Source organism: Somniosus microcephalus, chromosome 5 (genome assembly GCF_052327205.1).
Source record: "Somniosus microcephalus isolate GS21.2 chromosome 5, FLI_Smic_1.0, whole genome shotgun sequence".
NCBI lineage: Eukaryota > Metazoa > Chordata > Chondrichthyes > Squaliformes > Somniosidae > Somniosus > Somniosus microcephalus.
Genome location: NC_140991.1, coordinates 298,781,373 through 298,795,718, shown reverse-complemented (window position 1 = coordinate 298,795,718; position 14,346 = coordinate 298,781,373). Strand labels below are relative to the sequence as shown.

The following is a 14,346-nucleotide window of genomic DNA, read 5'->3' as shown; positions in this document are numbered from 1 at the left end:
GTATAGACAATGTTGGGCTATTCTTCTTTTCCTAGAGTAGTGTGCCTCTGGAATACACTGCCAGCTACTGTGTCTGCATGCCTTCACGAGGGAACGGAACCGGTTCTTGACTGTGGCAGAGACTGCATCATATACAAGGTAAGTGTCTTTATAGGTAACACTTAGTCTACATGATCTACTGGGCTGGTTTTGATCACCTGAGGGGGTGGGGGGGTCAGAGAGCAATTTCCCCCTTATTGGCCCTGTTTCTTTTTGCCTTTTACAGGAACTTACATGGCTGGGGGGGGGGGGGGGGGGGGGGGGGGAAAAGAGAGAGGAGAAAGAGAAGAGGAAGTGTTTAGTCATGATGCTCCAGCCATCATGTGGGACAGGCTTGACGGACCAGCTGGTCTTTTCCTGTCCATCAATGTTGTATCTTCATAGGACTGGTCCCTTTGCCAACTGTATCCAGCAACTATGCACTGCTCGGGACTTTTGCCCAACTACCTGCAAATTGCAACACTTGCCCACCAAAGGGCCTCTGATCATTTTAGGGTACTCAATGCTGTAGACTGTACCACTAGTTTGACACAACAGTGTCCCAAATGTTCAGCTCCATGTGTGTCATTCCTGTGTGCGTGTGCAACTCTGGCTGGGCTTTTGGTTAGAGAATGCAGTCTAAAGTTTGAAACATTATTCTGCTCTTAAAGAACAGTTGTCCAGTTTATCTGGATGTTTGAGACATCAGAGATTCTAACTCTGATGTTGATTGTGTTGTTTCAGCAGTACCTTAAAGACTATGCATACCTCCTGCAGTTGTGCCTATTAAATGGATACTCAGTCTCCTTTGGATGCATCAGGCCATTTGGAGTAGGTTAAAACACTATTGTTATGAGGTCTCCGTGTAGACCATCATTGGTACCAGAGAATCCAGAGAGTGACCTCAAATTGGTTCTGCAGCATCAGAAAGTGTAGACTATAGTCAAGGGATACAAAAATCAGCCAATGCCTCACTCAACTCCCAGTTGTTAATGAGGCAATGAAGAGAGTTACAGGCATTATATTGTGATGATGAAAATGCACAAATTAAAAGGTTCGGCAGTCAAAGAAAAGCTTCTTTCGTGGCACACGCTAGTAATGCTATCAGTGGCATTATTCTTCGATAATTGCTGTACAACACAATAAATTTTAAATAAGGATGCCGTATTACCTTGGAGATAAAGCTCTTGTTCGTTCATTCTCTCTCCGTCTTCGTTCTATAGATCTACTTTTAGCTCGTCTGGGTGGGGACTTATTCCGCAAGGGAGACTGACTCGGTTTAGGCGCGCGATCATTAATAATAGGTGATCGGCTGTGTTTGGATGACTTTTCTCGATGTTGTTTCGGAGATAGGCTTCTCCTTTTAGGGGAAAGTGCAGGTTTCCTCAGCGGCGATCGATTCTCCTTTCCAGAAGGAACATCTTTTGATGGAGACTTAACAGATTTTTTTTCTTTTTCCATTTCAGATTTTCTAGGTCGCTTCTCGCGCTCTTTGGATTTAGATCTCTGGCTTCTGTCTCCCGACTTACTCCTTTTCACTGTGGGCGATTTAGATTTTTTATTTCGCTCCCTCGCTTTGCTTTCATTAGTTATATTCTTTCGATCCTTTGACCTGGTCCCATCTTCTGTGGGAGTTGATTTTTTATTCTTTTCTTGAGATCGTCTTTTAGTCGACGTCGGAGACTTTGGTTTTTCTCCAGACTTGCTGCTTTTGACAGGACTTTTTGATCGCTTCCGCTCATGCGATTTACTTCTCGTTTTTTCTTTATCTTTTTTGTGTTCTGAACTCACCCTACTTTTCTTTTTCTCAGATTTAGTATGTTTAGTCCTGTCTTTTGATCTGCTTTTACTTCGCCTCCTTGAAACAGGCTTAGATTCTATAGGTTCCCGTTTAGCTTTGCTGTCCCGAACGGGTAACATTTCAGAAACATCACGACTGGATGCAACTCTTTCACCGTTGTGAGTCTTCTCATGGATTTCCCCCTCTTCCTCAGAGTCAGACACATAACCCTGTAGAATTAAGCCCATGCCGGATTGAACCTTCCCTTCCATTAGTTCACTGTCCAATTCAGCTTTTATCATAGCCCTCTGTTTCTCCAAGTCCTCCAGAAGAGCATAATCATCAAACTTGGGTCTTTTTATTGAGTGATCATCATCCTTCTCAAAGCCTTCACTCTCTTTCCTTTTATGCTTTTTATGCTTGTGTTTGTGTTTATGCTTTCGGTCCTTGTCATCTTCTAAAGAGTGCTTATGCTTCTTGTGTTTACTCCGATGCTTGTGTTTCTTTTTCTTGTGTTTAGTGGATTTGCCTGGAGCTGTATTTGGAGCTGTATTGGGATCTCGATTTTCATCCGACACTTCCCCATTCTCTTCATTTCCACTTTTTTCAGATGAATCTGCAGCTTCCTGACTGCAAAATTAAAAAAAAGTTCAAAATAAGTAACAACGAGAAAAATGTTTACAACAAAAAAACACATAAATGGAGCTCACTTTCAAAACTAAGTATTCATTGCAATTTAATTTTTTTTCTGTATGGGGAACCCCTCCAAATAGTGACATCCCAGGGACCACTTTCCTGTAAGTAACCCAATGAAGACAGAGAAAAGTAGAGTACAAAATTCAAGATATTCTGCTTGCAACGCTGGCTATGCCTGGCCTAGAAAGACAAAAATATGACGACCTTGCAGACCCCCTTGGGGTATGGAATTGGCTCAAAAATAACCAATCTTTAGCTACAATTCTCTACCACGTTAGCCAGCAACTGAGAATGGACAGTTTTTGCCTACAATCATGTCGAACGCTGCACTGTGTACACAGCATAATAAAGGGTGGTAGCTTTGAATCCAATTCCTCTGCTTGGGTCAGTGAACATAGGGGAGCTGGGTTTAGAAGCAGTCAGAGCACCTTCCTTCCCCTCCCCCACCCACCCGTCGCCGCCAAAAAGATACAGGTGTTTTGTCTTTATGTTCTTGTGTACTAAGCTGCAAAGAAAGGTGGCAATGAAATTACATTGACATTTCTATAGCATATTTTATGGCACTTTATTCTGGATGAGATAGCATTATACTTATATACTGTTGACTTCATTTTTCTTGCAGTTCCTGGTTCAATTTGACAACATTTAATTCATTAAAAAATAAAATATATGAAACAGAAAATATTTTGCCGTGGAGTTTTTTGAACTAGAAATAAAATCGAAAATTTCATGATAGCAGGCATTAAAAAAAAAAGGTAATTTTCCTCTTTTTTGAAAAAAAAAGGAGGACAAACTAAACCTCAGGTAGGAAACCCTGTAGATTTTTCTACATAAAGTTAAAAACATTCCCACATTGACATAGTACAAGAAAAAAAACATTCCAACGCTTGCACAGGAAGTGAAATAATCAGGACACTGTTGCAATGTAATATTTTTTGAACTCAGCAAAATGCACAGAAACAGCAACTGTGACGCTCTTCAACTTAGGAACCCTGGGCAAAAGCTGCATTTATTTCGCACATGACTGCAGCAATTTTCTATTGTTGTAAGTTCTGTCTGTGCACTGCAAACATTCAGTTTTTAAATTAAAGATGTGACTTAGAACAACAAAACTTTGGAACACAAGGCTCGAGTTTGCCGCTTTTAATATGGAGAAAAATAACACTTAAGAAATGGAACTAACTTTAAGTAGGCTTACGCTACAGTACTAACCAGCTTGGAACAGGGATGATCAACATTAACTGATGTCTAATTTGACATCTGGATATGGTTAACAGGCAATTGCTAAATGTTGACTCAAACATTATCTAAGTTGTACACCATATTTTCTCTGCATTCCTCCCAACACCTTCCAGAATTAGGTTATCCATCAAAAAGGTTTCAACCTTTTTGTTCTGAAGGGAGAACCCTCCATCACTGATATCATTTCACTGCTATCTTCTTTTCAATACGGAACTATAGGTTTTGAGGGGTGATTTGATAGAGGTGTACAAGATTATGACGGGTTTGGACAGGCGAGACGGGGAAAGGCTGTTCCCACTAGTTGATGGTACAAGGACTAGGGGACACAGATTTAAGGTTTTGGGCAAGAGATATTGGGGGGAAGAGATGCGAGAAAAAACTTTTTTACGCAGCGAGTGGTGACGACCTGTAATTTGCTTTCGACGGAATAGGGGAAGAGGAGACACTCAATGTTTTCATGGGGAGACTGGATAGGCACTTGAGGGAAATAAACCTGCAAGGCTACGAGGATAGAGTGGGGGAATGGGACTGACTGGATTGCTCTACAGAGAGCCGCCACGGACTCGATGGGCCGAATGGCCTCCTTCTGTGCCATTATGATTATGTATTACAGGTGTGCTGGAGCGGAACAGTGGTGCAGATCTTTAAAGGTGGTACTGCTGGTCAAAAAAAATCAATGGGATTGTGAGTGCAACACATACTGATACTGAATAAAAAGCAAGGAAGTGATGCTGAATTTGCACAAAGCAATTCAGTTAGGCCACAGTTCAAGTGTTGTATTCCATTATAGGAGGGCTATTAAAAGACCTCGAGAGTAAAGATTCACTAGAATGATACCATAGTTATGAAAGATTGAAAAAAATGTGGAAATGTTATTACAGGTCCAGCTGAAGAAATAGCCCCAGCACAAACAATGGGATGGATGGCTTCCATCTGTGCTGTAAATTCTATTAAGTTCCTGATCCAAGGCTTGAAGCGGTGTCAAGCAAAGCTAGGCGAGACCCCCCCAACAGGCTACATATTACTCACCCAGGCAACTTGGGTGGTCAACGGTTTGGTGGGAATAGGGTTGAGAGAGCAAGAGGTGGGTCTCATGGGCAAGATGAGATCGGAGAGGGCATGAGGTGGAGACGAGAGAAACTAGAGAAAGATGCAAGTCAAAGCTAGGGCAGGGGGTAAGCATGGCTTGGTGGGCTAGTGGAAGGGAGCGAAGCGGCAGAGGCAACTGAACAGATGGTCTCAATCTTAGTGACAAAAAAGTCCATGAGCTCCTCTCACTTGTTGAGGTGAGGGCGAAGAAAATAAGCTGGGGTTTTCATTGCATTCCAGGATGATCCTGGAGTAGTGAGCAGTTTTGGCAGGAGAGCTTGATCTGGTCCAGCCAGATCTGGCAATGAATGGCTAAAACAGTTCTGCACCATAAATATTCAAATCTGGACATCTTGACTTAAAGGAGCCTAGATAGGGGCCATACCAAGGGGAACAATCAGGGTGGGAGAGTGTAAGGGTTTTACTGGGGGAAACATTACAGATGGAGGCGAGGGTGTGAATGAGCATGTCAGTGGCTCAAGTATCACAGCGAATGGAGAGCCAAAGGCTAGACAGTTGGGAGTTTGAAAGAGCCATTGTAAGTGACTTGGGGGAAGTGTTTTTCCATGGGGCAGATGCAGAAGGAAGTGGGGAAGTGAATGGTGAGGGATACAAGGAACGGTGAATACGGGTAGGAGAGTTTACATGGAGGGAAAGTTTAACGGTGGACAGTAATGGAGACATGGTGACTGTTAATCTGCTGGCAGAATCCACGGGGTCAGTGGTTGAAGGAATGAGTGGGACAGGAAAGAGGTTGACAAGCGTTGGGTGGGACGGTCACGGCCGTGTAGGATGGGGCAGTTGGGGTCGTTCAAATGGAAATGGGGTCTGAAGATTTTAGCTATAACTATTTCTAGTTATTGCAGGATACATGTTTGGAGCATCTGGACAACCAAGACCATTCCAGGGCCGGGTTGTGGAAAGGAGGACTGAGTAACTGCAGTGAAGGGCAACCACCTAACAGAAGATACTTACCAGCAGAAATGGCGGCTTTTGTCCAAATCTGTGATGCATTTTGGGAAGAGGAATGAGGAGAGGCAATAAAAACCAACAAAGGGCCAGCACAAGCACGATGGGCTAAATGGCCTCCTTCTCTGCTGCAAGATTCTATGGAAGTATTTGGTAAAGCCAAAAATGTTTTTGTTCCCTTATTTAACATCATGTGTATCGAATGTCATAGCAATCAAAAAGATGCATGCTAGAACCAGGAGCAAGCTCTTATCTACTATATGACATCACTGAAAAAGATCCATTAGTATTTTGGCAATGCAATCTAATTCTGACAAAGTTTTTATAATGCTGGTGATGCCTGACTTCTTTCTCATGCCTACCAGCAGTACCCAAAGATCTGGTTTTCCCAGAACCAGCTGCATGTTGACTTAGTGCATTATTCTGGAATACAAAATTGACCTTAAAACCTACACCTGGTTTAAACCTGCACCAGGTCTTTAAAAAAAGTCTCCTTCAACTGCATTGCTAATCCAAAGTGGGTCAAGCGAAACAAGCATAAACAGAAGTCATTCTCAAAGTCAGTTATAGTTAGCCACCCATCAAAAGCTCAGTTTAGTGTATGGTAGAAAAAATTAGCATGCATATATTTTGTGGCAGGAGTATTGATGCTTACAGCAAATGTAATTTGTAGTGTAGAAGGATTCAAATAAACTGGGTAAACAGATTACATTTCATCAAGGTTAAATTTCAAGCAGTCACCACCACTTAAAACTGTCCACATTTAAATCAGGAAAATATCAGCAACCAATTTCCATTATTGATTACAAAGTTGTCACTTACAGCGTGCTGGCTATTTCGGGCAGAAACAGATGTTCAGGAAGTAGATTGCATCTTATTACAGTGCACTTCTTAGTAACTTACATGACAATAACCCAACCAAGCAGTTCAGGTACTGTTAATTCAGCCAGCTTTTTATAATACTCTTTTTTTGGTATTTGTTCACTATGCACAGGTTGGCAAAGGATTTATTTTTTGTCCATTTCAAGGTTTACTTAGGGTCAGAACTTTTTGATCACGTAAACCATCCCAAAACATATAGTGAACACATTGCGGTAGCACCAATACGTTTACTATAAGTGGTGGAGATTGTATTTTGAAAAGAAAATGTGCTTCACAAATGTACAATGAATGAAACACAAGGAGAATTTAAAGACAATTTTACTTTGGCATTGAGATGTCGCCAGAGTAGAGCTCAAGTGAAGACCCACAACCCCCAAGCACAACTGTTTTTTTTACTCCTCCCGTCTCTCTCTAGTCCCATGCTGGAAGACCAATAGAAGCAGTTGCTTTCCGCACTTCCACAGAAAATTGGGCCCTGGGTGTAGTCTGCAGTCTACCTTCTTTATATTAGAGTGCCTTGATTGTGGGAGAGCTGCTCACCTGCCATTATAGACACCAGTGCCAAAGTACATATAGAAAGTCACATGGCAAGAGTAAAGAAGTAACTTTCAATGTCTAGATAATATGGCAAAGGAACTAAAATAGTGAACAGAATGCTCTAACATATATCTAGAACAGCAGAGTTCAAGTCTATGCAATGTCTTTACAATGTACTTGTCACACAAGACTTGGGACTGTTGTGTTCAGTTCTGGTCACTTTTCCACAAATATTGTATATATGCTTTGGAAAAAGATGCAGAGCAGAATAGCAAGACTGATTCCAAGTGTGATGGGGATAAGCTATGAGGAAAGATTAGAGAAGCTGTTTGGGAGGAGGAACAACCTCATAAAAGCACAAATATTAAATGGGTAGCTATGGTAACCCCAGAACATGACTTCAAAGTAATCTAGGGAAGTAGGGCCACAGGACTCATCTAAATTGTTGAAAAGAAACACATCAGAAGCACTTCTTACTCAGAGCGATAAACTTGCCAGGCAGAGTCATCATAAACATGGAGAATGTTCACAATACAGTTGGATGCTAAGAGGAAAGTTACAATACTGGACTAATGAGTTCAATGCAGGAATGGTCTTTTATCATCATTGACTTGTCTTATGATCTTATAACCAGAAATACATTTAAGACGTTAAGGAAAATTCAGACTTTGTAACAGTGATATTCATCAGTACACTGCTACTTTACTTGTATTAGAAGATATTTATGCACATATATACTGTATATTATTAAACAATATTTGTTTAACATATTGTATCAGCATTAGGGAAATATGCTAAAGAACAATTAAGTGTAATGTTTAATTTTGAAACCCAGATACACTTATGAATGGATGATTTAAATGAAGTGCATCGCCTACATTGACTGCCCATTAATTTGGATTAAAAAAACCTTAAGGTGAGCAGTTTTAAAATTGTTTGGAGTAAAACCTTTGTTGAATGCAGATAAGTACCTGAGCAACAGAGACATTTTACCCCACTTTCTGTACCTCCTTTGAGATTCTACATGGCTGTGTTTATAAGCAAAGCCATGTGAGGGATGGAGGAGAAATAAAAAAACACTTTCTAAAATTTGCCACTTCCAAATTTAACTGATTAATCAATATGAAAACGGCCCAATATACCAAGATCTTTTCCTGGCAGCCAGCATTTGTTTAAAAATGTTTCCATTACAGTATTGTGCAGTTATTTATGATGTTATCCAAGTGCACTACTTGGTACTACAGGAAACTTTGATTTATCCGGAGGTTGTATGGCCGGAAACTTTGCACTAACGGCAGAAATCAGCAGCCGTTTTGGTTAGTTTTTTTTTCTTCTCCTAGCATTCTTTTAACAGGCAGGCTCTGGAAAGCGTCTTTGTAGCTTAGCAACAGCTTCAGAGACGCTTCAAGGTACGGGCCGAGTGTTTACGAGCTGTTGCTGAGCAACAGTGTTTGTTGTCAAATACGGAGATTTTCATCTCCGTATGCTTCAACGTTGACTTTGCATGTCCGGCACTTTTGATACATCGGCAACACGCTGGTCCTGTCGGTGCCGGATATCAGAACTTTTCCTGTATAGTAAGAAACAGGGATGCAACTACCATTTAAGGTAGATCTGATAGTGTTAGCAAAAAAGGTTACTTGCATCGCCCACCGTCAGCATCATCATAATCTACAAGCATCCTCGCTTGGGGGGCCCAACCATTTTCTTAAGTGCTCTACCACTCAACCTATTCTATGTTGCAAATAAAACTACTGTATTAATTTCCTTTAAAAAAAAAATAACCCAAGCTTCCTGTAACTTTCTACATTGTGTTTGAAAGTTGAAAGTACTGCATTTGTTTTATAAGCAAGAGAAGATTTCACACAAGAATTCAACATTCTTATTGATTACGAAAGAGACCCTATCTCGGTTCCCACCCCCCACCTCCCGAAAGTCATCCAACAACATACAATCAGTAGCTAAGTTACTGTAACAATCAACGCATATTACCATATAAAAACAAGTAACAAGCACTCCATGATCCATAATATGCACAAGAAACATAAAAACAAGGATTGCAATGTGTGTACTCTGACTCCAGTGCCTGGGAAAGCAAGTTGCAAGCCTATCACACCACCTCCCCTTTGTTTTTGCTCTATCTCAACAAATAGGAATCAAACAGGAAGAGAAATGCTTCAAGTTTCAAAATTTCCACAATGTAACTTTAATTCAGCAATGTAGCATCCCTACTGCTAGTATCATATAGATGTTACATTTGCAGACTAGAGAAAAGAGAGATCAGAAATGGACTTGTCTCCAGTGCTGATTGAATTAGGCCAAGCTCATGAACTCCCATCAGCTTCAGAGGATAGATTAAAATGGGGGTAACATTTTTAATAAATGTTGACATTAGATATTTGTAGACCCCACCAAAATTTGCTCCATGAATTATGAAATTCTAAAATCATATGCTGTTTTTATTTATAAATACTGCTTAAAAATTCACCAAAACAAACCACCTTCCAAAGTAATGTAAATTGATTCGGATCTATTTCGAGATATGAGAAAATCAAGTAGCTCCTTTGCAGATATGAAAGACCCAAAGTTCAAAGATCGCAAATTCATGAGTTTTCTGACACACCAGAGTCAGTCATGGCTCAGTGGGTAGCACGCTCAGCCGAGTCAGAAGGTTGTGGATTCAATTCCCACTCGAGACAAGAGACTTGAGCACAAAAATCTAGGTCGACACTCCAGTGCAATACTGAGGGAGTGCTGCACTGTCGGAGGTGCCGTCTTTCGGATGAGACGTTAAACCGAGGCCCTGTCTGCCCTCTCAGGTGGGCGTAAAAGATCCCGTGGCACTATTTTGAAGAGAAGCAGTGGAGTTCTCCCCGGTGTCCTGGCCAATATTTATCCCTCAATCAACATCACTAAAACAGATTATCTGGTCATTATCAAATTGGCTGCCGCGCTTCCTACATTACAACGGTGACAACACGTCAAAAATACTTCGTTGGCTGTAAAGCGCTTTGGGACATCCAGTGGTCATGGAAGGCGCTGTATAAATGCAAAGTCTTTTCTTTCTTTTTCCAAAAGTGAAAATACCTCAAATTCGTTGTCACCAAGATTTCGTGGGTACCCAGCAAACAGCTCCAAATAAAATCAATGAGCTTGCTATAAATGAAATGGAAGTCCTAGGCAAGCTAATTGGACTCAAAACAAGTAAATCCTTGGAACAGATGGTATTTATCCAGGAGTGCCGAGAGGGACTAGGAGTTTTGTGAAGCAATCATTATGTGGGAGGCAGTGGACATAAAGGTGGTGCCAGAAGATTGGAAACAGGCTAATGTGGTGCCTATAATCCAAAAGGGTGCAAAAAACACACAGGCGACGACAGGCCTATTGAGCCTTGCTTGCACTCCGTGTAAAATAATGGACTCAATTATCAGGTGTAAATTTGAGGATCATCTGTACAACACTGAACTCAGTATCAGCAGTCAACATGGATTCAGAAAGGGAACATTGTGACTGCTCAACCACAACTTCTTTGAGGAACGACATCCCAGGTGGACTGTGCTAAGCCCTATGATGTGGTCTGTCTTGAATTCCAAAAGGCTTTTGACAGTTACACACAAAAGTGTATTCGTTAAACATAAAGTTGTGGGGATTCTGGGCTAACCCCAAGAATGGATAATATGGTTCAAGGGCAGGAATCAGTACTTGTTAGAGAAGTTATGTCAGAGTGGGGAGAAGGGGTAAACGGAGGAAAAGAGGAAGGATGGTGGGGAGCAAGAGGGAAAGTGCTGACTGGGCTGCCTCATGGCTCAATGCTGGGACCAGAACATTTTCAAATTTACATCAATGACCTGGATTCGTGTACTCAATGCAAAGTGGTCAAATTTGCAGACGATACCAAACTAGGAAAGGCAGTGGAATTGGAAGAGGCAGTTCAGACACAACAGAATTAATAGTATAAAATATGAAGGTGGGCAGAGCAATGGCAGATGAAACTCAATGCAAATATTGTACTGCACAGAAGAAGAAAAAAAATATATAATACACATATTCCATGCATGGTGTTGAAATACCTATGCCTGAAGCCCAACCAGACCAGAGAGTCTTTGTAGGCTCAATGCCAAACATGTCTGTCTAATGCAGAGCAGCAAACAAAGCCAATAGGATGTTCAACCACAATGCCAAAACTGTACAATACAAGGAGTGATCAAAGTTTACAATGTTCTAGTGAGACCGCACCTTGACTATTGCATCCAGCTCTGGTCACCAAAAAAGAGGCGCATTCAAGTGCTTGATGCAGGGCAAAAAGCTGCAAGACAGATCTCCAGTGTTATGAGGAAAGACGAGAGAAGGGTCTTATAGTCTGGAAAGGAGATTAAGAGGTATACAAGAGTGTTACGGGTACAGAAAAAGTTAACCTAGAATATTACTTCAATCTGGATGGACGATTTAAGATGGGCCAAATACCCTTCTCGTCAGTAACTATCTTGAGATCTTTATGAACAAATTTGCAAACATGCAAAGCTGCCAAATATTAGGTGCGGTGACCAGTGAAATACTAATTCATACTCAAAGTAACCGACATCTCACCAGTGAATTACAAGCTTCTCCTCCTCAAATGTTGAAGACCCATAACTCTCGGGCACAATCTTGTATACCAATAATCTTTAAAACTCACAACCCTCTGTTGTTAGATGAATGAATATTCCATCAAATCTTAGTTCAGTCATGAATTGTAACAGACTGTCTTACTTTCAAAAGATTACTCACTACCTCTGAGGAAATAGAAATATGCATTTACACAACTTTAGATCCCTGGATACGTTACCAGCAAGTTAAAAAATAAAAGTGGACAGCAAATCTAAAAATCACATTAAAAAAAATATTGAATCTTCCATTCATTACAATGGCTGTTTCTAGCAATTTTGGGCTTCAAAAATGTGCAGAATGGGTTTTAAAAAGCAGAGTCAAAACGACAGGAGCTTCCACTTGTGGAAGTTATTTCTACATTCAAACTATTTCTAAATTGCCATGGTCTGACTAAGCACAGAGTGATGTTTACAAACATACTGGAAAAAAATTGAACTTGAAAGAAAGATACAAAGCTGAATTTATTTTCGTAGTGGAATTTGGGAATTGACAGATCTGCTTGCCAGACTAGTAAAATATACTAAAATGTCAGCTTGGCTCCATTTGTAGCATTCTTGCCCAAGTCAGAAGTTTATGAACTTCACTATGCACTTGAAAATAACATAAGTTGAACACAAGGGAGAGAATGCTATATTGCTGGAGGTGCCACCTTTCAGATGAGACATTAAACCGAGACCCTGCCTGCCTCTTCCAGTTGACAGAAAAGATCCCGTAACACTGCTTGAAAAGTCAGAAATTGTTCCAGTATTCTAGCCAATAATTGTTCTTCAACTAACACCACCAAAAAAACCCCCAGATTATCTGGTCATTCATTCACTTGCTGTCTGTGCTGAAACTAGCAACCGTGTTTGTGTACTAATTGCAGTGACTACACTTCAAAAATAATCCATTGCTTTAAAGTACTTTGGGACATCCCAAGGATGCAATATGGCAACATTTAAATACAAGTTCTTTTTGTTGACTTATGTGGATTATTGTTCCAGAGTCAGTATTTCGATATATTTAGAAAGAACCAATTTTAGAAAAATAATTTATATACTCCAGTTATAACTCTACAATCTATAATTAGTCCATTAAACAGATTCGTTGGTCAAATAGTGAATAGACACATGCAGGTTACTTTAAACAAAAAAAATTGAACTGTCAAGCAGGAAACACACAAGAGATAATCACAAAGTAGGATAAAATAATCAACAGCAAGGATAATTAATTTAGAATGGGAAGGGGGAAATTGCAGGATGAATAAATCAACAGGAAGGATAATGAAATAAAAGCAATAAAATACTGTATAAACACCCAGCAGGTCAGGCAGCGTCTGTGGAGGGGGAAGGATAATGAATTTAGCATAGAGGGAGAAAATAATGGGAAGGGATGGGGGGGATAATATGGGATCGAGATGATGAGTGAAAAGATACCTATTCCTTCATCTTCTCCTCGCCAAATCAAATACTGTACAACAAACCAGCATAGAGAGAAATTAATGGGAAGCGAGGGGGCAATAATATGGGATCGGGAAGGAAATGAGTGAAAATAGAGCTCTCTCTTCACCTTCTCCAAACCAAATACAACCAACCAGCATACAGGGAGAAATTAATGGGATGGGAAGGAAAGGGGGGAATAATACGGGATCGTGGAGGGGATGAGTGAAGAGAAAACCTGCTCCCTCCCCCTCCAAACCAGCTTGGCCTCTGTTACTCACATGCTGAGTGAGGCCCAACAGCCGCTTCGCTCAAAAGCGCCAGCGGCATAGTGTGACTTTCAGAGCGGCCGGGCGGCAACTTCTTTGCGCCCGAGAAACCGGCCGAACCGTGGAAAAGACAGGCGGTAGCCGCGCCCGCGGGGGAGAGCGGCCCGTGTGGCGCAGGCCCCACGTTATTATTTAAACCACAAGCAGCGCGGCCACCCGCCTACCGGCTCTCACACACACTCTCTCTCACACACACACGAGGTTTAACGGTAGGTTTATTTAATCAATCGTTAAAATAAAAATCAATTCTATTCTGCGTCGACACCCGGAGCGCGGACGGCTCTCTTACTCTTCCCCCACGCCGGCCGTCAGCCGCTCGTTCTTGCTCCAGTCCGCCTCTTCCTCCGGCTTGTGAACATCCGCCATTTCGCCGGGGCCGTCTCTCGCCATCAGCTCCGCTCTGCCACTTCCCCACAATGCACCCGCGCACCTCCTCCTCCAGTATCCCACAATGCAGCCGCGCACCACCTCCTCCACCATCCCACAATGCAACCGCGCTCGGTCACCCAACCCAGCGCGCATGCGCCGAGGCAGAACTGGGGCTGCAGGGGCCATTGAGTGGCCAAACCTGTTGACTGCTATCTCTGTCTCTCTCTCCCTGTTAGAGGTTAATTTAGAATCTGCCATATTTTATGTGCAAAACAATCAAATCAAAAGAAACTAGAAATCTGAAATAAAAACAGAAATTGGTAGAATATATATAGAGGTATGTCACCAACTGTAAAGAGGAAAGACAACT

General features: G+C 41.5%; 1 protein-coding gene across 7 annotated transcripts in view; it reads right to left on the bottom strand.

The window, feature by feature from the left end:
• Positions 1-14,067, bottom strand: part of LOC147117853 (serine/threonine-protein kinase PRP4 homolog) — a 52,810-nt gene extending 38,743 nt beyond the window's left edge. For all 7 annotated transcript variants that reach the window (XR_015078543.1, XR_015078547.1, XR_015078546.1 and 4 more), the window contains exons 1-2: positions 13,897-14,067; positions 1,190-2,428 (exon numbers count right to left, since the gene is read on the bottom strand). Coding sequence is in view for 1 of the 7 variants with exons in the window: in XM_085989225.1 (XP_085845351.1) it covers positions 1,190-2,428; positions 13,897-13,997 (1,340 nt within the window). In the remaining 6 variants the exon portion in view is untranslated. The remainder of the gene's footprint in view (positions 1-1,189; positions 2,429-13,896) is intronic.
• Between the last annotated feature and the right edge of the window lie 279 nt (positions 14,068-14,346).